The sequence below is a fragment of the Pelophylax lessonae genome, assembly GCF_965119305.1.
Source record: "Pelophylax lessonae genome assembly, chromosome: 8".
NCBI classification, from domain to species: domain Eukaryota; kingdom Metazoa; phylum Chordata; class Amphibia; order Anura; family Ranidae; genus Pelophylax; species Pelophylax lessonae.
The window spans coordinates 174,022,605-174,049,838 of record NC_138775.1 but is presented as its reverse complement, the minus strand read 5'-3'; the positions used below and the strand labels follow the sequence as shown (position 1 = coordinate 174,049,838).

General features: G+C 42.2%; 1 protein-coding gene across 1 annotated transcript in view; it reads left to right on the top strand.

Moving 5' to 3' along the window:
- The window catches only part of LOC309561485 (pancreatic alpha-amylase-like), a 70,338-nt gene extending 46,716 nt beyond the window's left edge, over positions 1 to 23,622 (top strand). The window contains exons 7-10 of the mRNA XM_082265432.1: positions 1,663 to 1,762; positions 9,232 to 9,353; positions 23,108 to 23,233; positions 23,391 to 23,622. Of these exons, the coding sequence (XP_082121558.1) occupies positions 1,663 to 1,762; positions 9,232 to 9,353; positions 23,108 to 23,233; positions 23,391 to 23,580 (538 nt within the window). The 3' untranslated portion in view covers positions 23,581 to 23,622. The remainder of the gene's footprint in view (positions 1 to 1,662; positions 1,763 to 9,231; positions 9,354 to 23,107; positions 23,234 to 23,390) is intronic.
- The last annotated feature ends 3,612 nt before the right edge of the window (positions 23,623 to 27,234 follow it).

Below are 27,234 nucleotides of genomic sequence, written 5' to 3'. Positions count from 1 at the left end.
TTATTTCTTATGGGGATATTTGCTTTGATATACGAGTGCTTTTGATTACAAGCCTTTTTCCTGCAACAAATCATGCTCCCAAACCAAGGTATTACTGTATTTATTTGTAAAAAAAATATAAAAAAAACATTTATCATTTTTATTCCACTTCACAATTATGTGCCACTTTGTGTTGGTCTAACTAAAATCCCAATAAAATACATTTATATTATCAGTTGTAACATGACAAAATGTGGAAAATTTCAAGTGGTATGAATACTTTTTCAAGGCACTGTATTGTCTGTATTAACAAGGTCTCTAGTGGACCCTCATTGCACTATATTTGACCTGCAATGAGGCTGCGATGCTCTATAGTTGCTGGAAGTAATTTTGGGTAAGACAAATGGGCAGATACTCTACACTGTCCAGAGTGTAACAAGCTTAAACAGTCTTTGCTATCCCCGTGGGCTTCTTCCTTTTCTTATTTTCTTGGAGTAATGTAAAGGGGCTAAATGTATCCTTGCAAGTGCCCAAGTACAAGCCAAGACTCTTAACCACTTCCTGTACCGGAAGGATTTGCCCCCTTAATGACCAGGCCATTTCTTGCGATTCGGCACTGCATTATTTTAACGGACAATTGCACTGTCGTGCGATGCTGTACCCAAATATAATTGATGTCCTTTTTTTCCCACACATAAAGCTTTCTCTTGGCGGTAGTTGATCACCTGTGCAACCTTTATTTTTTACGCTATAAAAAAAAAAAAAGGGACAATTCTGAAAAAAAAACAAAAAAAAAAAACTATATTTTTACTTTCTGCTATGTAACATACCCAAAAATAAATAAATAAATAAATAAAAATCTAAATTTTTTTCATCATTTTAGGCAAATTTGTATTCTGCTGCATATTTTTGGTAAAAATAATCCCAATAAGCGTATTTTGATTTGTTTGCACAAAAGTTATCGCCTCTACAAACTAGGGGAAAGATTTATGTCATTTTTATTTATTTTTTAGTAATGGCGGCGATCAGCGATTTTTAGCGGGACTGCCACTTTACAGCGGACAGATTTGCCCCCTAACTGACATTTTTGACACTTTGGGGGGACCAGTGACATGACTACAGTAATCAGTGCTAAAAATATGCCCTGTTACTGTAATAATGACTCTGGCAGGGAAGGGGTTAACCCAGGGGCGATTAAAGGGTTAAATGTGAGCCTAGGGGGTGTTTTCTAACTGTAGGGGGGGTGGGCTTGTGAAATCAACACTAAATAGGAGGAACACAGGAGCTCTATGTAGATAGCAGAGAGAACAACGGTCTGCTGTGTTTACAACAGCAGACCATCGTTCTCTCTTCACGAGGAGCAATCCCCGGGGCAGCAATCGTGTCCGCCGGCCCCGTGGATTGGCTTCCCTGCTGGCGAGTATGGGAACCTGCCAACCTGCCACTGTATATATGTGCCAGCTGATCAGCAAGTGGTTAATAGTGCCCCATGAAATAGGTTATGATGATCCTGTGTCTTATTTTCATGCTTTCTGCAATGACATCAAAAGGCAACTGTTCCTAATGCATGGATGGAAGTATAGATTCGGGACTACACAACTGAAGTGACTGTATCTTGATAAATGCCTTACTTCATTAGATGCAAAAAATCAGTATTTCATTTTTTTTTCCCCCGGAATTCAGCTTATACAAAATGGCAACTGGGTTCATGTTGGCACATCCTTATGGATTTACACGAATCATGTCAAGCTTTCGCTGGCCAAGGAACTTTGTAGACGGAAAGGTAAAACTTTTATAATGTGATTATCTACATCTCAAATGCAGTTTGTTCTGACTCAACTACAAGGCCATAAACTTTATTTCCAGTGACATATAGGGCTTATACAACCTAGTGATCTATTTATCCCTTGCATCAATTAAGACAGTTTAACTTGAAGAATGAACTCAAATGTTGAGGAGACAGAAGATGAAGCCTTTCAAATCTTCCATTTAATGAGGATACTCATAGGTAGAAAAACCTTGATGTTATAAGCCACATGTCTACAGCATGACAGGATACAGTGGAATGATTCCAGAGAGAGGGAGGGGGAGGAGTATACAGAAGTATAGTGAGAGAAAGAGTTCAGCTTAGACAGGAGAACACAGCTTAGACACAGAGCAATGATAAACCAAGTTATGGACACAGAGAAATGATAATAAATCACATAGTGTAACACAACACTCCCCGCCTGAATTAAAATATCGTGATAGTTTCAACACACACATTGCTCCACCGGAGGATTTTGCTGTCTTACGTCTGGGTCACTTTTTGCGATTCGGCACTGTGTGACTTTAACTGACAATTGCGCGGTCATGCAACGCCATACCAAAACTAAATTTACGTTCTTTTTTTCCCCACAAACAGAGCTTTCTATTGGTGGTATTTGATCACCTGTGCGATTTTTACTTTTTGCGCTATAAACAAAAAAAAGCGACAATTTTGAAAAAATAACAATATTTTTCACATTTTTTTATATGAAATTCCCCCACCCCCAAAAAAATGTAAAAATCAAAATTTTTTATTATTTTAGGCCAATTTGTTTTCTGCTACATATTTTTGGAAAAAAAAATCGCAATAAGCGTATTTTGATTGGTTTGCGCAAAAGTTACTGCGTTTACTAACTAAGGGAAAGATTTCTGTCGTTTTTGGTGGGTTTTTTTTTAACGCGTAATGGCGGCGATCTGCGATTTTGTTTGCGGGACTGCGACATTGCAGCGGACAGATCGGACCCTTGATTGACATTTTTGACACTTTTGGGGTTACCAGTGACATTACTACAGTAATCAGTGCTATAAATATGCACTGTTACTGTAAAAATGACACTGGCAGAGAAGGGGTTAATTTTATTGGAGAGGGAGGGGTTAATGTATGCCTGGTGCTTACTAACGTGTGTGGGGGGAGGTGACTGAGTGACACAAGGACAGATCGCAGGTTCAGCTATGCTGAATCCTACAATCTGACCCTGCCTGTCACTTAGGAGATCCGCCCGCTTTGTTTACACAAGCGGGCGGATCTCCAGACTCGATTCCCCGACGATCGGGGAAGAGCAGCCGCTGTGACTGAATACAGCGGGAGCGACTGAATACAGCGGGAGCGAGCCTCCAGCGGCACGCACGCGCCGCTGACAAGGAGGAGTGTCTGTCGACGTAGGTCTACGTCGTCACACCTACAACAGCCACTTTGCCGCAGTAGAGCTCTACTGAGCAGACGGCAAGTGATTAATGGTTGAAAACAGCAAGCAGTTTTATCTGTATTTCTAATTTGACACACAGCGGGAACAGCAACCTCATTTCAGATGAAGGGAAAATTTTATTTTCCTTTACTAGGGCTCCTATGCAGGGTGTGTCACTTCCTGTTCTTCCTCAATAACTTGTTATTGAGAGAGGTCGCTCGCTAGCCTTCATCCCAGTCGATGTCTTCTGAGAGGAAACGGGTTGGATTGGAGCTAGCAAAGTGACGTCAACTAGTGTGGACCGCACTGCAGGCAGCCATACAAGATTTGATCCCATATTGCTCAAATTCATTGTCCTTGAAGTAAGTACAAATTGTATGTAATAAACTAGCTTTATACGCATTACTGCACTATGAGCATCTTCCATTATCTTTTATAACCACGTGATGTAATTACCGAGATTAACCACTCTGCAACCGCTCACAGTAATACTACTGCGGCAGAGTGGTTCGTTATCGTCCAGCCACGTAGTATTAACGTGACTGGACACTCCCCCTTCTGGGCGGCGCTTGCGCGCCGCCGGAGGCTTGCTCCCGCTGTTTTCATTCACAGCGGGAGTCGGGCCAGGGGAGGAGCAGCGGCGATCGCCGCTGCTCTTACCCGATCGTCGGGGATCGAGTCTGGAGATCCGCCCGCTGTGTGTAAACACAGCGGGCGGATCTCCATAGTGACAGGGAGTGACAGATCGGACTGTTCAGCATAGCTGGACATCCGATCTGTCCATGAATCACATAGTCACCTCCCCCCCTACACGTCAGTAAGCACCAGGCATACATTAACCCCTCCCTCTCCAATAAAATTAACCCCTTCCCTGCCAGTGTCATTTTTACAGTAACAGTGCATATTTATAGCACTGATTACTGCAGTAATGTCACTGGTACCCCCAAAAGTGTCAAAAATGTCAGTCAGGGGTTCGGTCTGTCCGCCGCAATGTCGCAGTCCCGCAAAAAAAATCGCAGATCGCCGCCATTACGCGTTAAAAAAAAAACACCAAAAATGACAGAAATCTTTCCCTTTGTTAGTAAACGCAATAACTTTTGCGCAAACCAATCAAAATACGCTTATTGCGATTTTTTTTACCAAACATATGTAGCATAAAACAAATTGGCCAAAAATTTTTTAAAAAATTGGTTTTTACATCTTTTTTGGGGGGAATTTCATATAAAAAAATGTTAAAAATATTGTTATTTTTTCAAAATAAACGCTCTTTTTTTGTTTATAGCGCAAAAAGTAAAAATCGCACAGGTGATCAAATACCACCAAAAGAAAGCTCTGTTTGTGGGAAAAAAAGGACGTAAATTTCGTTTGGGTACGGCGTCGCACGACCGCGCAATTGTCAGTTGAAGTCGCACAGCGCCGAATCGCAAAAAGTGGCCTGGACGGAAGACAGCAAAATCCTCCGGTGGTAAAGTGGTTAAGGAGCACCATAAGTCTGGATACATTCCCTGGAGCTGGCTGACCACTTGTCTTCAGAGGCGCTTCAACTCACATGCATATGATCTCTTGGTGGGATAATTTGATTCCGTAAGCAGCCGATGTTCACATATAGAGCACAGCGAGCACACACTTTCCATTGTGGATTATTTCAGCTGCACTACAAACAGTTTGTGTTTTTTGCATGTGGGAAAGTTGGAGTATCATCTTTTCACTAAACACATTGAATTGTGGAACACTGGACTATTTATGAACTTTTTGCATCATTTATTATCTGTCATTTTTTGTGTATGTTACTTCATACACTGTTCTAGGCAACAAGAGTTCATTTATTTAGTGACACTTGGCCATTTGAACATTCTCTATTGTTTTATTTTGCTTATTGCACACTGTTTATTGCATCTGTTACATACAGTATTAATTTTTACGATAATATTTCTGTCAAAAACAGTGCATCTTATTTATTTTACAATGTCTTTTTCTCCTCACTCCTCTCCTTGAAGTTTGATTGCAGCAGCTTTTTGATTTTACATATTTGCAGCTGAGCACACCTTTTTATTGTATTATTTAAAATAGCATACACCTTTAGAGTCTTTTCTGGTTGATCCTTGTGGTATATGTTCACCAAGCTTATTTTAGCACAGGACTTATCACAGCGGTCTTCTCCACAAACTTCAGTGCAGGATCATGAAATTATAGTGGAATTAGACACTTGGTCTGTATTCTCCCCACCATGAGTTGACCTGGGAGGAGAGTAAGCAAGTTGTGTAGAGCTGGGCTTAGCAAAATGTTCAGTAGATGCACAACACCTGAAACCTACCCCAAATGTCTTTAAAAGCTCCCTACACTCTTTAAGAGGCCTTATCCTAAAGCCGATACATTTTTTTGACGGTTTGTGGCTTCTTGTGAATGGGGCACTCTCGGTTAGGTTAGTCTTCCTACTCTGTTTGCAGCCACAACTGTGGTAGGAGCCGGAAGGATGTCAGTCTTTTTAATGGATACTGGGCCTCTACGGTTCCTATAGTTGTACTGAAGACTGGTACTCTTAGGGAAGGGTGAAAGAAGACTGTAGGAAAAACATGGATCGTTCTTGGTCTCTGCAATATTCCTGATGAGTTTGCAGAAGAAAGAGAATGGAGGGAACGGAAACATTGTTCTCTTTTTTGCATGATGACCCTTAGAGCAGACCATTTTTCTTGCAAACCATACGGGAACTTGGAGACGATTGGGTTTACCCCTTTGGCAGTGTCCGGGTAACTGAGTCTGAGTAGTTTTGGGTCTGTCCTGGCTAGTTGAAGCTCAAGGAGAAGGTAACTCAGTCTCTGGAACTCCTTGTTGTCCTTACCAGATATCTTTGGGAAAGTGTCCAGACGCATGAACAAAGCATTTTCTAGAGCTTCTGGACTGCTTTAGTCGATCCCATGAAGCTTTGAGGCCTGCTGTAGGATTGTCCATGAAAACTGATCTTAATGGCTTAACACGTGCAGCAGATAGGGGACCAGGCCATCTGTAATGGTGCTGGTGGCTGAGCCTGACGTGCAGAGGTAGCCTCGTGGGATCCTGTAAAACAGGAACACGGACGGGTCACACTGGTGGTAGACACGGGCTAGCACAAGGTGCGGAGTCTAAGTGACAGCAGGTCTTCACCAGAGACTCTGATGGTGAGGATGGATTTTGCTGCGTGCTGAACACCAGGTCGCGATCCTCGGGGTTGCCCCACCAGGAGGTGAACAAGTCCAGAACCAGAAGCAGATAAGCCGACAAGGATAAGGCAGGAGAGTGGTCACAGGAATAAACCAAGGTCAGGGCGGGCAGCAAGAAGACGAAGTAATGGACAAGCCGGGAGGTCGATCAGGAAGTCAACAGGAAACAGCAGGTTCAGGATCAGAGCTGCAGACAAGACAGCAAAGACACAGTGCTGGTGAGGTGTTTAAATAAGGCAGCCTGTTGCCAATTACTGCAATTAGTCTGCACTAGTTTAACCCTTAGGTGGCAGATTCATGACAGCACTTCAGTGTGCACAGGGAGCGTTCCTAACACCATCTGATCAGCAGATCCAATTCTTCAGCAGCTGTAATGCCAAGATCGCTGATTGCAGTTCTGAAGGCACATTTCCAACTTCTGTAGTTCTCAGGTTGGTCATCAAAACATGTAAAACCAGTCTTCGTGAGTTCTCTGCAAAGTATGTACCTCACAAACTCTTCTGTCTCAGTTATCTCTGCCTTTGTGCAAGACGTTGTTGGCTTAACGGTTCTAACTGTGCTATCTTTGGCATTGTTGTTAAAGAACATAGGGAAGTATGGTGCAGCAAATGTATTCAGGTGAGTTGCTTGCTTTAAGTCAGTTGATTCAATGGCATGTTGATTTGAGGTTGTACTGATGACAGGAGATTAATGACTTGCTTGCAGCTTGCTCTGACACAGGAAAGGCACTGGAGTGATTTTGCATGCAAGAAGTTGCTGGAACCTCTTTACATTGATGTTGTGAAGAAGTCTCTATGTTGTCAAGAACATTGGAGACAAAGGAGTGTACACTGCAGTGACTTAGGACATGGTCTTTAGTACGTTTGAGGGGATCTTTTATATCTGCTATGTTTAGATTGATGCTGTCTTTCTCACTTACACCATCCTTTGCACTGATAGCTTGCTCTAGGACCCTTAGCTTCGCCATAGCTGCATCATGTATACACTGTTTATTTAAGATTTCTGATGTGCTGTCTGATTTTCCAACTCTTCTCTCTTTTCTGCGTATGCGACCTGCACTTTGCTGGCTTCCGCTTCAGCTCAAGCACTAATAAGTCACTCACTGAGTGTTGAGTGTCTTGAACAATAGGATTTGGAGGATTAGAAGAAAAATGCCTCGTAGTAAAGGATCTGTGAGATACAGGGGGAGATTTAATAAAACTGAAGCACACAGAATCTGGTGCAACTCTTCATAGTAGCCAATCAGCTTCTAACTTCAGCTTGTTCAAATAAGCTTTGACAACTAAACCTGGAAGCTGATTGGTTACTATGCAGAGTTGCACCAGATTCTGTGTGCTCCAGTTTTAGTAAATCTCCCCCACAGTGTCCTGTAAGAGGTCTACCTTTGCTTCTGCCTTTAATTTGGTTTGCTGGATAAAATCATCTCTTTCTAGATTAGGAAGCTTGAAGGTGTTTCATTCCTTCAGAGAATCTTCCGTATTTATACTTTGCAAATTGTTAATAAACTTGCTACAGGTAAACTGATAAAGCTCATATGAGGAAGAAAGTTGTTTATTGCCGCCCTCTAGTGGCAGTAGCTCTTGATCAACAGACAGTGTATTAGATTGAGTAACAACCTTTTCCCATAATATCTTCAGCCTAGTTGTCAGTTCAGTTCTTAAAGCTTTATAATTCTCCATTACTTCCTAAGTTGGTTTGACTGAGCATTTGGGTCAGCAGGCTCAAGGTCGTGCGCTTCTGTGTGTGGGGAGCCTTTGTAACTCATATTGACACAGGCAGATAATGACTGAGTGAAAAAAGTGCTGTAATATGAAACAATGCAGCTAGGACCCAGGTTATGAGGCTTACACGTGCTGCTCAATTGTTCTTCGTTGCACCAACGGCCGTAAATCTTGTCTGTATCAGTACTGTCACCCAGAAATATTGTAATTAGGCTGTTAAACTCAGTTTGTCTACTGTTCTGACTTAACCACAAGGCCATAAGCATTATCTCAAGCAACATACAGGGCTTATACAACCTGGTGATCTTTTTTTTCCTTGCATCAATTCAGACAGTTTAAACCGATGAATAAACTCACTTGTTGAGGAGACAGACAATAAAGCCTTCTGAATGTTCCGTTTAATGGAGGATACTCAAAGGTAGAAAAACGTTGATGCTGTAAGCCACATGGAAACATGTCTACAGCATGAAAAGATACAGTGGAATGATTTCGAGGAGGGGGGGGGGGGGGGCGAGTATACAGAAGTATGGTGAGAAAAGAGTTCAGCTCAAAGACTTAAAGGTCATGCTTAAAGACACAGAGCAATGATAAACCAAGTTATGGACACAGAAATTATAATAAATCATATAGTGTAACACAACACAGTTCATTCTCTTCTTCCATCTGAAGCTGAAATGCAAAAAAAATTATGTTTTTATTCATTTTTTTTCTTTTTATTCTTATTCTTAATGGAAATTTAGTTCTGTTATTTGCTTTCACGTGAATCCCACCCAAGTCTTATTCCTCAAGCTGTACACACCTTTTTTCTGCATTTGACTAGAAGCTAGTTTGTGTTGTCAATTGGTTAACTAACACGGGCGTCAGAGTTCCCAAACCTTTTAAATTATGTCAGACTGCAATGACAGACTTGAATGTGCTGAGTATTTAAAACTAGTGTAAGGAAACTGGTTAATATAACCAAGTTTATTTTATCTTTCTTTCCCCTAGTGAAATGAAAGTAAAATACATCTGGCTGCCATCAGAACAGTTGTGTTTTTTCTCCTTCGCAATACTTTTTATTTTATTTTTTATTAAATCCATAGGTAAGAAAAATAAAACATGATGATGCTGTTTTATCTGCAGGATACGAATGATTGGATTGGGCCACCAAGCTACAATAATGGGTCAATCATGGCTGTCACAATTAATAAAGATACAACTTGTGGCAGTGGCTGGGTTTGTGAACACAGGTGGCGTCAGATAAAGTAAGTTATGGCATTTGCATTCAGAGTTATTATTATATTGTTATTATTATTATACAGGATTGCTTAATGGTAACTAAACTTCCTCCCTAGGTTCAAAGTTCCTGTTACTAACTATATTTAACAATCATAGAAATCCCCTGATTGCTGGACTTTAATGGACCAAAACACAAATACATACTAAATGTGAAAAATAAAAATAAAGCAAAAAGGAAAACAAATTGCTGGAGCTTTATTCCCTCAGAAAGCTTGTTTAAAAATGTTAAACATGATAGGCTGATGGGGGCCTCTTTTAGTGATAAACAATCTTTACCATATTCAGCATTATATTATATGCACAAATATATCCACAAGAGCACTTCAATATCAGCACTCATATACCAAATGTTTCTGTAGCAGCATTCATGAAATAACCACATGAGTTCAGGTGTGTTACCACCTAACTCTCAGAGGGAACAGAGATATCATTACATGCATTCCCAAAAAGATGGGATATTAAATACTCAGCATTGATCATTATGTACAGTTCTGTACAGTTATGTACGGCAAAGTAATTACAATACAGTATACAGTATATCCCAAGTCCTCAATCAAAGAGTACAGTATATGATGCAAATGTTAAGCCATCAATAGACAATCCAATAATATCAAATGGCAATTTTGTTTGCAGGTGCTACAGTAAACCCCCGCTCCATCGCGGTTCAGTTTTTGCGGTCCCGGTATATTGCGTTTTTTTTTGTAATGTTATTTTACTATATAAATCATTAAAAATGAAATATTTTTGTGTTTTCAATAGCTCTTGCTATGTCTCTCAGTATCTTTTATGTGTTTAAATTCGTTTTTATTGTTTTAAAAGTGTGTTTAAAGACCTTAAAATGCTTTTACACGTACAGTGACAGTAAAAAAACATGCCTACAATGCATTTTAATAGGGTTTTTCTATTTCGCGGATTTTCACTTTTCGCGGCTGGGTCCGGAACGTAACCCCTGCAATGGAGGGGGGTTTACTGTACTGCCCTTTAATTATTGTCCTTCCAGTATTGATGTAATAGGTGGAGATAGTGCCCTTTTTTAATGCCAGCTTAGGGCACCTGGGGAATGGGAGCAGAACACTCCTGGTCAGCAAAGCTGTAGTGCTGTGCTGGAGCTGAACTAAAGAGCTCTCTAAGACACTGTAAAATGGCTATAACTATTTTGTGAGGCATTGAAGTGTTCTGTACTTGTGCGACCACTATATGCAAAGTGTTCTGCACTGCAAACATCTGTCAGTGAGTCATGTACTGCTAATGTACTGCAAAGTGCCTGTAATATAAGGAATTGGAAGTGGTTGAGAAGGTACATAACAGTGAGGTAGTGACTGAGACTATGACTGTTGTAGACAAGGTGTTCTAGAAGTTTGGAATGTAGATCAGCGCAGGGAGATGGGTCCTACATTTATCACACAAGAGGAGATAAGCAATGTTTTTTAGTATGGGGGTGACTAGTTCATGTCTTAGAGTGTTTGGGAAGATGCCAGTAAAGAGGGAGAGATTAAGATGTGAGTTAGAGAGCATAGAATAGAGTAAGATGGTGCGTAAGTTGTTGTGATGGAACAGAGGAGACAGGTGGTTAGGCGGCGTTAGACATAAGTAAACAGAAACTTCCTCTGGGGTAACAGGATCAAGCGAGGTGTTTTTTTTTTTTTTTAATCATTTTTATTTGGTTTTATGAAATAGACAGGCCACTGTACACAGAAAACAGTGAGTGAAATACATTGGCCTAAGAGAATGACTACAGCAGAAGAGAGAATCACTGATTAAGCCCAGTACACTGTTTATGGCTAATACAAATTATAGAACAACATAGTAGAAAGATGTTAAATGTGTTGGTAGAAATGTTAGGTGGGGAAGATTTCTGGACAGTGGAGATCCCATCACAAACTGCATCAATCTTGTTTTTGAAATGATTGGCAATCTTCTGGGCAGTGAGTGCGTTACTTGATAGAAGCAATGGGAATGAAGTGAGGAATAAAGGTAGAAGAAAGTTGGTATGGACTGGATGAGAAGGTGTTAACATAAAGAAATAGATTAAAGAGTGATCAAATAGATCTGTTTGCCAGCACTGAGGCAGGGACTGTATTTTTGAAGGGCATATTTATATAGGGTGACGTTTTGCAGGGATTTGGTGTTATGCCAAAGCCACTCAAGAGCACAACTATGTCTTTTGAGAGGTACTGTTTGCCAAGGTTGTAGATGCAACTACAGTATTTCTGTGTGTGGTGAGGGGGGCAGTGTTTTTATGGATGATAACAAGCTGTTGCAGACAGAAATTGCAAAGCTAGGGCAGTTTAAGGGTGAGATTATGTCGAAAAGGTAATCTATTTCAGAATCGATTAAAGAAGAATTTAAGTGGTGAATGTTTTCTGGTTGGAGGAATAGGGTGTTTACGATGGGGAGAGTGAAAAACTGATACAGATGTGGTTAGAGAGAGTAAAATAGATGGTTTATGGGTTGCAAGGAGTGCAATGGGAGATAACAAGCTCAAGGGTATTGCCATCAAGGTAAGTAGAAGTGTGTGTTCATTGCGTTAGACCAAAGAATGATAGTAGGTTTTTGGAAAAAGATAAAAAAATATGGTGGGCAGGCAGAGAATTAATTAGGGAAATGTGACACCTGCCCCAAATGTCAATAAATCACAGCACTTCTCTGATTAACTAGACAAGAGCTTAATACAGTGAGCTTCAAAACAGGACAGGGATAGAAAGGGAGGTGTAGAATGAACTTTAAATGTGCTTTGTGAGGATAGAAGGAAACCTCCCTTTTGTTCGCTAGGTTAGGATGAGTGAGTCCAGTGGAGGGCACCATGGGAGAGGGCAGCTGAGGAGGCAGAGACTGTTTACTTCAGTCAGTAACAGAAAGTAGGTTAAAGGAGTTGGACATAAAAAGGTAATGGATGGAAGTGAGCTTGTTACAGACAAAGCTGGCATTCCAAAGGGCACACGGGAGGGGAGCTTGATATTGAAATCAGGAGGGTCAAGATTAGATTGTGAGGAATGTTGTTAGTGCTAGAGGAAGGAGGGTTATACAAAATAGTTGTGGGGGTTGAAGGTTAGGTGGTAGGGGGCTGAGATTAAATATTCCCAAGTATTCGGAAGAACAAGAGCATGAAGAAGGTAAGATGGGCAAACACCTTTTTCCAGGTTCTTTGTCCTGTTTTTTTTTACTTTGGAAGAGATTTATTAAAATTTGCATACTCAGAACGTGGTGAAGGTGTGCATGGTAGCCAATCAGCTTCTAACTTCAGTTTGTTCATTTAAGCTTTGACAATAAAACCTGGAAGCTGACTGGTTTCTATGCACCAGATTTTACATTCTCTGGTAAATCAACTCCTGTGTTGGTTTAGAATGAAGTAGTAGCAGATAATGGGTGCAGTAATAGGGAGGGGATAGGAGTGTGGGTGATATATAGGGAAGGATAGTTTAAAGAAAGAGGAAACTATAATGGGAAATAAAAACAATAGAGCACGTTAGAGGGTGGAAAGAATAGGAGGATGACTGGAAAAAAGAGTTGGATGGAGAAATAATTGGTTTACTTGCAGTCTGGGGTAGAGTTCTGTTGTCTGTAGGTGCTTTTTTTAAGTGCCCTGTATTTATGCAGAGATGTAGGTAAAACAGAGATGGACTCTGTCTGTGTTTGACTCCCCTGTCTGTGCCTGCCATCATAAGCTAATCTAAATTTATTAAGAAAAAAAATAGAAACTGTGCTAAATAAAACAAACATAAAGCTTTTAAACAGCAACTCTTCGGTGAGATACAAACACAGTTCTAAACGTAATTAACAATTTCAAAGTTGTGCTATTTTCATGAATCATCAAACGTAATCGCAGTCCACGAGTCCCGGAAGGACAGGTTGTTGCTGATTTGGCATCCGGCAAATTTATTTTAAAAGGCGAATTTGTACTTTTGCTAATGTAAGTGCAATTTTTAAGCTTTGGAAATAAAAGTTTTAAGGATTTTACACTATGTGGAGCCTTCTGTATTTTGGGTTTATGGTACCATTTCCCGGACACCCAGTTGGATGCTATGAGGGAATCCTCTGATAATATCAAAGGCCCAGGCTGGGTATGTAGCAATAATGCCCCGTATACACGCATCGATTATTGGCCGGGAATTTTCGGCCAACGTCCGATCTGCCGTTTTTCGGCTTGTTAGTATGATGCTTCCGACAACCGACTCCGACTTTTCGGCCGAAAAAAATCTGGTATGCAGGCTATAAAATTTTTGTTTGCCGTCAACACAACGGCCGATTTTCCGTCAGTCAGTACAGATTTTGGCAGACAAAAATCTGATGAGCAAGACTGGGCATGCTCAGAGAAGAAAAAACACACGGAAAGTAAACCAGCACATGACATCACTTCAGAAGTAGATTTTTGTTGGGCGATAAAATTCGTGTGCAGTCTAGGCACATTCCAACCAACAAAACACCACTCTGGACAAAAGTCGGACGATCGGTCGGCCGATAATCGTTGCGTGTGTACGAGGCATAAGTGTCACTGACCTTCTGTAATAGGAGGTCAGAGCGAGCTGATTATTCTAAACCTATACTGAGATTGAGGCCCCATTCACACTTGCAAACAGGGCTGTGTGTGATTACAAGCGGGAACCACAGCGGGGGTTCCCGGCGATTAGCTGTGGGAGGCAGCCCTATTGAAAGCTGTGGAAGGCTGAAAGCTCCCAAAGCTAATCTTGCCCGAACACACATAATTCCTCGTGGAGCAATTACCTGTGAATGTTTGCCACTGGTATAATATAATTATTTACATCAGTGCCATCCAGTGGCCATAATGAGGTATGTTCCTGAAATATCTCAATCAGGTAAAAAACACCTCATTGGGGTCACTAGATGATGTTGAAGATCTTTGGAAATAGTCATATTAGAAGAAATAGGTTTCTTTTTGTATGTAAGTTGGCCAACTTATACATGTATTTTAATATGTGTAAAGCAGTGTGCAAAGGGTTAATTGAAAAAAAGTTTATTTTTATTCCTGTCTAAGATGGGATACCAAAACAAAGATGGCACACTAATAGTGATGTCGCGAACCTAAAATTCGCCGTTCGCGAACCGGCGAACCGGGCGAAACGCCATAGACTTCAATAGGCAGGCGAATTTTAAAACACACAGGGACTCTTTCTGGCCACAATAGTGATGGAAAAGTTGTTTCAAGGGGACTAACACCTGGACTGTGGCATGCCGGAGAGGGATCACGCAAAAAAAAGTTCTTAAAAATTATAATTTTTTGATAGAGAGCCAATTATTGGAAAAATTAAAAAAAAAATAAAAATAAAAAATTTCTTTGGATTTAGCATCTGGGGGGTCTAAAAAGTGTACCTGTGAAGTTTCAGCTCTGTAGCATGTCCAGAACCCCTAAAAAACAGCATTTGTCTTATATTTTCAGGAATATGGCTTCTCTGCGGCTGGCTTTTTCTCTTGCAGGCATTTATCGGGCATTTTTTTAGGCAGGCATGTCATTTTTTGTATTTAGTGTCTGGGGGGTCTAAAAAGTGTACCTGTCAATTTTCAGCTCTGTAGCATGTCCAGAACCCCTAAAAAACAGCATTTTTCTTATATTTTCAGGAATATGGCTTCTCTGCGGCTGGCTTTTTCTCTTGCAGGCATTTAGCGGGCATTTTTTTAGGCAGGCATGTCATTTTTTGTATTTAGTGTCTGGGGGGTCTAAAAAGTGTACCTGTCAAGTTTCAGCTCTGTAGCATGTCCAGAACCCCTAAAAAACAGCATTTTTCTTATATTTTCAGGAATATGGCTTCTCTGCGGCTGGCTTTTTCTCTTGCAGGCATTTAGCGGGCATTTTTTTAGGCAGGCATGTCATTTTTTGTATTTAGTGTCTGGGGGGGTCTAAAAAGTGTACCTGTCAATTTTCAGCTCTGTAGCATGTCCAGAACCCCTAAAAAACAGCATTTTTCTTATATTTTCAGGAATATGGCTTCTCTGCGGCTGGCTTTTTCTCTTGCAGGCATTTAGCGGGCATTTTTTTAGGCAGGCATGTCATTTTTTGTATTTAGTGTCTGGGGGGTCTAAAAAGTGTACCTGTCAAGTTTCAGCTCTGTAGCATGTCCAGAACCCCTAAAAAACAGCATTTTTCTTATATTTTCAGTAATACGGCTTCTCTGCGGCTGGCTTTTTCTCTTGCAGGCATTTATCGGGCATTTTTTTAGGCAGGCATGTCATTTTTTGTATTTAGTGTCTGGGGGGTCTAAAAAGTGTACCTGTCAAGTTTCAGCTCTGTAGCATGTCCAGAACCCCTAAAAAACAGCATTTTTCTTATATTTTCAGTAATACGGCTTCTCTGCGGCTGGCTTTTTCTCTTGCAGGCATTTATCGGGCATTTTTTTAGGCAGGCATGTCATTTTTTGTATTTAGTGTCTGGGGGGGTCTAAAAAGTGTACCTGTCAAGTTTCAGCTCTGTAGCATGTCCAGAACCCCTAAAAAACAGCATTTTTCTTATATTTTCAGGAATACGGCTTCTCTGCGGCTGGCTTTTTCTCTTGCAGGCATTTAGCGGGCATTTTTTTAGGCAGGCATGTCATTTTTTGTATTTAGTGTCTGGGGGGTCTAAAAGGTGTACCTGTCAAGTTTCAGCTCTGTAGCATGTCCAGAACCCCTAAAAAACAGCATTTTTATTATATTTTCAGTAATACGGCTTCTCTGCGGCTGGCTTTTTCTCTTGCAGGCATTTAGCGTGCATTTTTTTAGGCAGGCATGTCATTTTTTGTATTTAGTGTCTGGGGGGTCTAAAAAGTGTACCTGTCAAGTTTCAGCTCTGTAGCATGTCCAGAACCCCTAAAAAACAGCATTTTTATTATATTTTCAGTAATACGGCTTCTCTGCGGCTGGCTTTTTCTCTTGCAGGCATTTAGCGGGCATTTTTTTAGGCAGGCATGTCATTTTTTGTATTTAGTGTCTGGGGGGTCTAAAAAGTGTACCTGTCAAGTTTCAGCTCTGTAGTATGTCCACAACCCAAAAAAAACAGCATTTTTCTTATGATTTTTAGTAGAAAACTAATGCAGTGTCTTTCCAGCTGTCTTTTTTTCTTTCTGGCAAGCTGAAATATGATATGCCAAGGCAAACATGCCTATCAGTTGAGCTATGACACAGACAACACTGCACACATGGGGAAATATGTAAAACAAAAAACAGGAAAAGGAAATTAGGTGACGGTCACAAAACATGATATTGTGATTGGCCAAATAAAAAGTCGCCTCGCGATGAGGTCGCGCCAAAGTCGCGCTAAGTCGCGCCAAAGTCGCACTGGAAGCGACGCTACTTTAGTGGTAGCGGCAGTGTAAACCAGCACTAAAACATCCAGTGTGTGAATACGATCAGGTATGATGTTTTATCGGTCAAGTAGTGTAAGGGTTACGCCCGTCGCCCGCTTCACAGTGACAGACCAAACTCTGACAGACCAAACTCCCCGTTTAACAGTCAGTCAGTCCATTTGCACAACCGCAAACTCCCAATTTGCACAAGGTTGGATACCAAGCTAGCCATGTCCCGTTCCTTGTCCTCACTGACATCATTGAAGGTCTCTTCCTTCACCCAGCCACATACAACACCAAGGGTCCCCGAAAGGTGAGAACAAGCCCCCTGGGACGCCTGCTGTGGCTGGTATTCCACCTCCTCAAAGCCACCTTCCTCCTCTGACTTCTCTTCTTCAGACTCCTCTCTATGCGTTGCCACAGGTCCAGCAATTGACAACGACAAGGCTGCTTCTGGTGGTGATGAGGACCACAACTCTTCCTCTTCATGCTCATCTACAGCCTGATCCAGTACTCTTCGCAGGGCACGCTCCAGAAAAAACGCATATGGGATGAGGTCGATGATGTTGCCTTGGGTTCGACTGACCACCAGGGTTGTCATCTCCGCAAAAGGACGCATGAGCCTACAGCCATTGTTCATGAGCATTCAGTAACGCGGCCAAAAAATACCCAGCTCCGCAGAAAGAATGAAAGAAAATGAATGTTTTTTTTTATGAAAAATTATCCTGCGGATCGCTTTTGGTCTGTACACAATGAAGCAACGACCTTATCATCTGGGGTGTGCCAACACAATCCTAGAGGTGATCGCTTCATTGTGATACGCAAGCCCCTTCACCACGACAAGGTAACATACACGAAGGGGAATTGACACATGTATGTGCCTTTTTTTTTGTTTTTTGTTTTTTTGCAGCCACAGTGTAGCACCAGAGGCCAGAAAAATTAGGCATGTACACATGCATGAAAAAGTAGGTATTGTTGCAGCCGCTGCTGTAGCAGCGGCCTGAAAAATTGAGGTTTTAAGGCAGAAAGTGCACTAAAACATTGCGGCTTGAACCGTAGTTGGTGGCGGAGACGTCACGTAAGTCATCCGGCATGCAGAGAATGATTATATACAGCAGCGTGTGGACCATTTTTAGGCCAAGGCATCTCAGTCATCACCAGGCCTTTTTTAGTCAAATGCATCCCCCACTGTCAGTCCCTTCGGGATCCATGCCTCATTCATCTTAATAAACGTGAGGTAATCAAGACTTTTTTGACCTAGGCGACTTCTCTTCTCAGTGACAATACCTCCTGCTGCGCTGAAGGTCCTTTCTGACAGCACACTTGAAGCGGGGCAGGCCAGAAGTTCAATGGCAAATTGGGATAGCTCAGGCCACAGGTCAAGCCTGCACACCCAGTAGTCAAGGGGTTCATCGCTCCTCAGAGTGTCGATATCGGCAGTTAAGGCAAGGTAGTCTGCTACCTGTCGGTCGAGTCGTTCTCTGAGGGTGGACCCCGAAGGGCTGTGGCGATGCATAGGACTAAAAAAGCTCCGCATGTCCTCCATCAACAAGACGTCTGTAAAGCGTCCTGTCCTTGCCGGCGTGGTTGTGGTGGTAGGAGGAGGATTACTTTCACCTCTTGCCCTGTTGGATTCCCGTTGTGCTGTGACATCACCCTTATACGCTGTGTAAAGCATAGTTTTTAACTTATTTTGTAGCTGCTGCATCCTTTGCGACTGCCGGTAATTGGGTAACATATCACAGACTTTCTGCTTATACCGGGGGTCTAGTAGCGTGGCCACCCAGTACAGGTCGTTCTCCTTCAGCCTTTTTATACGAGGGTCTCTCAACAGGCATGACAGCATGAAAGACCCCATTTGCACAAGGTTGGATGCCGAGCTACTCATGTCCAATTCCTCGTCCTCACTGATGTCATTGAAGGTGTGTTCTTCCCCCCAGCCACGTACAACACCACGGGTACCAGATAGGTGACAACGAGCACCCTGGGATGCCTGCTGTGGTTGGTGTTCCTCCTCCTCAAAGCCACATTCCTCCTCTGACTCCTCTTCCTCACACTCCTCTTCCAGTGTTGCCGCAGGTCCAGCAATCGATGGTAAGGCTGTTTCTGGTGGTGGTGATGGTGACCACAACTCTTCCTCTTCCTCTTCACGCTCATCTACGGCCTGATCCAGCACTCTTCGCAGGGCACGCTCCAGGAAAAAAACATATGGGATGATGTCGCTGATGGTGCCTTCAGTGCGACTCACTAGGTTTGTCACCTCCTCAAAAGGACGCATGAGCCTACAGGCATTGCGCATGAGCGTCCAGTAGCGTAGCAAAAAAATACCCAGCTCCGCAGAGGCTGTCCTAGCACCCCGGTCATACAAATACTCGTTGACCGCTTTTTCTTGTTGGAGCAGGCGGTGGAACATTAGCAGTGTTGAATTCCAACGTGTCGGGCTGTCGCAAATCAAGCGCCTCACTGGCATGTTGTTTCGCCGCTGAATATCTGCAAAGTGCGCCATGGCCGTGTAGGAACGCCTGAAATGGCCACACACCTTCCTGGCCTGCTTGAGGACGTCCTGTAAGCCTGGGTACTTCTGCACAAAACGTTGCACAATCAGATTCAACACATGTGCCATGCACGGCACATGTGTCAACTTGCCCAAATTCAATGCCGCCAACAAATTGCTCCCGTTGTCACACACCACTTTGCCGATCTCCAGTTGGTGCGGGGTCAGCCACTGATCCACCTGTGCATTCAGGGCGGACAGTAGTGCTGGTCCGGTGTGACTCTCTGCTTTCAGGCAAGTCAACCCCAAGACAGCGTGACACTGTCGTATCCGGCATGTGGAATAGCCCCTGGGGAGCTGGGGGGGTGCAGTTGGTGTGGAGCAAGACGCAACAGCAGAAGAGGACTCAGCCGAGGAGGTTAGCAAAGAGGATGGAGTAGGAGGAGTAGAGGAGGTGGCAGCAGGCCTGCCTGCAAGTCGTGGCGGTGTCACCAACTCCTCTGCAGCAGAGCCACGCATTCCATGCTTGGCAGCCGCCAGCAGGTTTACCCAATGCGCAGTGTACGTTATATACCTGCCCTGACCGTGCTTTGCAGACCAGCTATCAGTGGTCAGATGGACCCTTGCCCCAACACTGTGTGCCAGACGTGACATGATTTCCTTTTCCACAATAGAGTACAGGTTGGGGATTGCCTTTTGTGAAAAATAATTTCGGCCGGGTACCTTCCACTGCGGTGTCCCAATAGCGACAAATTTTTTGAAGGCCTCAGACTCCACCAGCTTGTATGGTAAAAGCTGGCGGGCTAAGAGTTCCGACAAGCCAGCTGTCAGACGCCGGGCAAGGGGGTGACTCTGCGAGATTGGCTTTTTACGCTCAAACATTTCCTTGACAGACACCTGACTGTGGGCAGGTGACGAGCAGGAACTGCTGAAGGTGAGAGGCGGAGGGGCGGGTTGTTGATAGGGGGCATGGAGGACAGCAGTGGTTGACGTGGCTGAAGATGCTGGACCAGGAGGAGGATGGTGGCTTTCAGTTTGTGTGCTGCTTTTACTCATGTGTTGATCCCATAGGCGTTTGTGATGTGAGATCATGTGCCTTCGCAAAGCAGTTGTACCTAGGTGGGTGTTGGACTTCCCACGACTCAGTTTCTTTTGGCACAGGTTACAAATGGCATCGCTGATATCAGAGGCAGACACACAAAAAAAATGCCACACTGCTGAGCTTTGCAAGGACGGCATTCTGGTGGTGGCAACAGCTTGCGTTGATTGACGTGCTGTCTGGCTGACCCCGGGTGCCGAATCTACATGCTGTCTGACTGCGCCACTAGCTCCTTGCGATGACCTCCTCCCCCTGCTTCCAACTCGTCTCCTCCTCCTCTCTGTCTCCCCATCTGAACTTTCCCCCTCTTCTTCTGCTCTTCGAGCAGGCACCCAGGTGACATCCACAGACACATCGTCATCATCAGCCGCTTCACTTGACAACTCAGCAAAGGCAGCAGCAGCAGGTACAACATCATCATCATCACAATGTACGTCCATGTGTATAATGCTGCCTGACTGAGACATATTCCCGTTATCTACATCCTCTGGCACTAATAGTTGCGCATCACTTATTTCTTCAAACTGATGTGAAAATAACTCCTCTGACGGATCAAGTGAAGCGGCTGTGGTGCTAGTGTTGGTGGTGGTGCCGGCGGGCTGGCGAGTGGTAAATTGAGAGGTGCCCGAAGCTGAGCTGGAGGAGGATGGTGCATTAGGGTTCCGAGCGGAAGCTGTACACGATTGGGTGTCTTGTGTAAGCCAGTCAACTATGGCCTCAGAATTTTTTGAGTTCAGGGTCTGTGGTGGCCTCTGAACACTGGGCATTATTCTAGGGCCTAAGGAAATCACAGCACCACGACCACGACGGCCCTTGCGGGGTGGCCTGCCTCTGCCTGTCATTTTCTTTTTTAATGTGTTGTGTACTATGAGTGCAAGGTGCTGTGCCACCCTATAGGAGTGTTGGGCAGTGGGTACAGTACACTCTGTGGACCTGACAGTCACTGGCACTCAGGCAACTGCAATTAAAAAATATATATATTTTTTTTACTTGGCAAGCTGCTGTGCCACCTTATATATCAGTGGTGGGTGGGCAGTGGCACAGTACACTCTCTGTGGACCTGACAGCAGTCACTGGCACCCAGGCAACTGCAATTTTAAAAAATATATATTTTATTTTACTTTGCAAGCTGCTGTGCCACCTTATATATCAGTGGTGGGTGGGCAGTGGCACAGTACACTCTCTGTGGACCTGACAGCAGTCACTGGCACCCAGGCAACTGCAATTTTAAAAAATATATTTTATTTTACTTTGCAAGCTGCTGTGCCACCTTATATATCAGTGGTGGGTGGGCAGTGGCACAGTACACTCTCTGTGGACCTGACAGCAGTCACTGGCACCCAGGCAACTGCAATTTTAAAAAAATATATTTTATTTTACTTTGCAAGCTGCTGTGCCACCTTATATATCAGTGGTGGGTGGGCAGTGGCACAGTACACTCTCTGTGGACCTGACAGCAGTCACTGGCACCCAGGCAACTGCAATTAAAAAATATATATATTTTTTTTTACTTTGCAAGCTGCTGTGCCACCTTATATATCAGTGGTGGGTGGGCACACAGTGGCACTGCAGTGGGCACAGTACACTCTGTGGACCTGACAGTAACTGGCAGCCCAGGCAACTGCAATAATAAAAAATATTTTTTTTTTTCAATTTATTGCAACAAGATGCTGTGCCACCATATATATATCAGTGGTGGGCAGTGCACTGCAGTGGGTACAGTGCACTCTGTGGACCTGACACAGCACTCACTGCAATTATGACAGAGGAAAAAAAAAATATTTTTTAAAATGCCAGGTACTGTGCCTGTGCCACCCGAAATGAGTGTGGTGTGCACACAGTACAGTCTGTGGTAGGTCTGTGGCCTCTCACACACAGCGGGCAGGCAACTGCAGTGTACAATAGATATATATAGATATATATATAAAGAAAAAAATCTATTACCTTACCAGCCCTTAAAAGGGCTTTTGGGGACACTATATATATATATATATATGTATATATATAAATAAAAAAAATCCTCAATTACCAGCCCTTAAAAGGGCTTTTGGGGACACTAGATAGATATAGATATATATATATATATATATATGAAGAAACAACTCAATTACCAGCCCTTAAAAGGGCTTTTGGGGACGCTAGGTATATATATATATATATATATATATATATAAAAAAAAAAAAACACAAATACCAGCCCTTAGAAGGGCTTTTTGGGGTGCTGATATTACAGCAGTAGTGGACCAAGAACACTGCAAGACCAGGAAAACTGACTAACTGTCCCTAGCTTAACAGCAGCAGCAGCAGCAGCAGCAGCAGCAGCAGCTCTCTCCCTACTCTCACTACACACACTGCTTCAGAATGATCTAAGATGGATGCTGCCCTTGCTTATTTATAGGAGGTGGGAGGGTGTGGGAGGGAGGTATGCTGATTGGCTGGAAATGTGTCTGCTGACTGTAAAGTTCAGGGTCAAAGTTTGCCTCAATGATGTCTTATGGGGGGCGGACCGAACATCGCATATGTTCGCCGGCAGCGGCGAACGCGAACATGCTAAGTTCGCCGGGAACTGTTCGCCGGCGAACAGTTCTATACATCTCTACACACTAAGTGACAATTCATATTCACTAAAATGAGTAAATTTTCACTTTGCAAAGTGAACAAGCTGCAGTTAAAACTAGGTGTTAAATGGAAACAGAAAAAAAAGAAATAGAAATGAGAAAACAGAAGTTATAGTTGACACCCAAATAGCATAAGGTCTTTTACAGATTAGAGGAGTCTTAAACATGCCTAGGCACTGGATGGAAAACCTTAAAGAACCTTGTGGTATTTTTTAACAAATCTCTTTTTCTGTAGGAACATGGCCATCTTCCGTAATGTGGTTAATGGTCAAGCTCTTATTAACTGGTGGGATAATGGAGAAAATCAGGTTGCATTTGGACGGGGAAGCGCTGGCTTTATTGTGTTCAACAATGAAAATTCGTGAGTAACACTTCTTCCCAACCCTTCAACGCATTTCAGAAAAAAATTGACATCTATTAAAGTGTTTTTAATGTATTTAGTGATGACTCTCTTGTATTTGTAGCCACATTTTTTTATAGTTTTTATTTAAAACCAGTTATTATGGTATTTTTTTCAGGGATATGGATGTTACTCTATACACTGGACTTTCACCTGGCACATACTGTGACATCATTTCTGGCCAAAAAGAAGACAAACGTTGCACGGGTAAACGCATCAGTGTAGACAACACTGGCTTGGCTAATTTCAAAATTAAAAGTTTAGCTGACGATCCCTTTGTTGCCATCCACATCAATGCCAAGTTATAACAATTCTTTCCACCTCTAATAAACAAACTATAACTTACATTTTACAGCATGTTTGTATTCATTTCGTCTTCCTAATTGTTCATGAGTAAGTGTTTTTGTAGAAACTTATGGGTTTTTTTTTTTTGTTAGCATCCCATAAGTGTTATTATTCATGTTTTTCTATTTAGAGCTTGTAGTTTTTTGGGTTCATATTAGATTTTTAAGTCAGGAGTTCCCTTACAAGAATGATATAAAGAATTGCTGGAGGGGGCATCTCAAATTAAGATCTTGGAATAGTTCTAGCAAAGGCATAAGTTTCAGACACAACTTAGCATGTAAACAAGAAAAATGACTAAGTCTACACATAGTAGATGAGCCCTTTTTTTTTTTTTTTTACGTCTGTGTTGATGTGTTGGCCATTGTGATCTGTAGTAAGTCTCTACAGTTCCAGTCATGGGAAACTCTCTTTTTATACACCGATCAGCCATATTATTATGAACACTTGCCTAATATTGAGTATGGCCCCCCTTTTGCTAAAACAGCCCTGACCCCTTGAGGCATGGACACCAAAGTAACATCCACATGAATGGCAGGACCCAAGGTTTCCCAGAAGAACATTGCCCAAAGCTTCACACTGCCTCTGTCTACTTGCTTTCTTATACTGCATCCTGGTGCTATCTCTTCCCCAGGTAAGTGACGCACACACACCTGGCCATCCAAATGATGTAAAAGATCAACAGGGGGGTTAAACAGTAGTTAGTTAGTAGATCGACTTCTGTTCAACCACAGTGGCCACACATGGATGAAAATGCAGCTGGTCCCCAATGAACCAGACAAATTTTGATCCATGTATGGCCAGCTTTAGGTATGAGCACACTGCAGCGCTGCTGCTGTAACCTGATCTCTGATCCTCCCTGTGGGGTCTGGCTCTGAGTCCCCTGTACAGAGGGAGTGGACAGCTCACAAGCCACTGTGTGAATCTCCCCGCTAAGTATGATCATGTAATGAACTCAGATGCTAAATACTCAAAGTACACTTTATACTATGTGTTTCTAAGCAGAGACATCAGAAACAATATGTGATTTCAAAGTGGCATCAACTGATCCAAGACAGCCATTAGATTTAAATATACATCCACCGGAAAAGACAGGCATTATTCATTAACTCTAACTCTGCTGGGGAAGTTAATATCAGGAACTGAAGAAAAAAAAATAATGCTACAGCCATTCAAACTGGCAATGGAGCAGCTGCAAAGCCAGAAGTTTTGCCAAGCTGGCATTAAAACACTAGGCTCAGAAGGGAAGTTTGGGAACATTTTTTCTTCCAACAAAAGCCTTAAAAAATGCCCACACTGCAGATCTCTATGGACTGGACCTGGGAATAGCATTGGCCTGTACCTATGGGACAGTGCCACCAGATGAATTAGAATGGCTAATTTCTCAAGTTTTCTGCAAACTGCCCCTGTCACTAGACACAATCCTCCCTTGTTTCTGTTCTGTCCCTCTTTCAAAGTTTTCCTCCTGTCCAATTGGAGGTACGGTCTGCCATCTCATCATCCATCCCCTATTCTTTGCTGGAGCCCACTTCTCATTAAGCTCCAGCTCTTTAAACATCACTCCCTCTTGTTGTGCCTAAACTAATGTCCCTTGACTGGTGTGTGTCTAAACTCTTCTGTCCCTCTATGGTCATGGTGCTATTTTCCTCATCCTCAATGTTTGAATGGAAGAATACTTGCATATGACCAACCTAAAGCCCCGTACACACGCATCGAAAATTCGGCCGGGAATTTTCGGCCAACGTCCGATCTACCGATTTTCGGCTTGTTAGTATGATGCTTCCGACAACCAACTCCGACTTTTCGACCGAAAAAAATCTGGTGTGCAGGCTATAAAATTTTTGTTGGCCGTCAACATAACGGCCGATTTTCGTGCAGTCAGTACAGATTTCGACAGGGAAAAATCTGATGAGCAAGTCTGGGCATGCTCAGTGAAGAAAAAACACAAAGAAAACTAACCAACACATGACATCACTTCTGAAGTAGAATTTTGTTGGCCGAGAAAATTTGTGTGCAGACTAGGCACATTCCAACCAACAAAACACAACTTGGACATCGTTGCGTGTGTAAGAGGCATTATTCTACTGCAGCCAGTCAGCGGTCATGTGATCAAATAATTCTGCTGACTTATTGTAGCCAGTTTGCAGGGCTTTGGTAGATTTAATAAAGAAATAGGAAAAGGATTACACATGATTACATTAACGTTTAATATGAGAGTGACTTCTGTTATAACAACAGATCTGATTTGGGCTGAGATCAACAGATTGATGAATCTAATGTTCCTTAGCTCTAACATCTATGTATATAAATAAAAATCCGTACCCCTAAATAAAAATACATATAAAGAACAGATTCATTAATAATAAACAAATCCAATATAAAATTACTTAATTTGTATGCGTGAAATCACCCAACATTTATTTTTGATAAATTGGAACCAATTCCAATTCAATAAACATATTATTACAATTTATATATAAAACCCCAATTCCATAAAAGTTGCATACCTCATAAACCCATATTTTATTCACAATAGAAATAAGAAAACATATCAAATATCTAAAGTGAGAAAATGTACCATTTATGGAAAAAATAAAGGTAATTTTGAAATTATTGGTAGCAATGCATCTCAAAAAGGTTGGGACAGAGCAACAAAAATCTGGCAAACTAAGTGGCACTAAAGGGCCATACACACTATAAGATTTTCTGAAAACTTTTTCCTTCAGATTTACCTTTTCTATGTAGTGCAAGGGCCTGCCAGATTGCATACAAATTGAAAGTGTTTAGATTTGACCTCATATTATATGGTTTTGGTAAATCTAAAGGAAAAAGTCTTCAGGAAATCTTATAGTGTGTATGGCCCATTACAAAGAAGAGCTGGAAGAACATCATGCAACTAATAAGGTTAATTGGCAACAGGTCAGTAACATGACTGAGTATAAAAAGGAGTCGGATATCTTAAAGAGTCAGTGTCTCCGAAATAAAGATGGGCAGATGTTCACCAGTCTGTGAGAAGCTGTGTCTAAAAATTGTGCAAAAATTCAGAGTAATGTTCCTCAATGTGAAATTGCAAATACTTTAAATATATCGTCATCTTCAAGAATAACTCTGTGGATACAGTTTGCCATGCTAACCAAAAAATCAAGGTAACGTTCTCATGCAAAAAAGAAGCCATATCTGAACATGATCTGGGCCAAAGCCTATTTAACCACTTGCTCTCCAGAAAACCCCCCCCCCCCTTCATGATTAGGCCATTTTTTTTTTTTTTATACGGCACTGTGTTACTTTAATTGAAAGTTGCATGGTTGTGCAATGCTGTACCCAAATAACATTCATATTTTTTTTTCCCACAAATAGAGCTTTCTTTTGGTGGTGTTTGATCACCTCTGCGTTTTTTATTTTTTGCGCTATAAACAAAAAAAGACAGACAATTAAAAAAAAAAAAACATTTTTTTTTACTTTCTGCTGTAAAATTTATCCAATAAAAAAAATGGAAAAAAATCTAATTTTTTCATAAATTTAAGCCAATGTATTCTGCTATATATTTTTGGAAAAAAAAATTCCCGATAAGCATATATTGATCAGTTCAAAAGCCTGCATCTCTGATGGGTTGGGGGTAC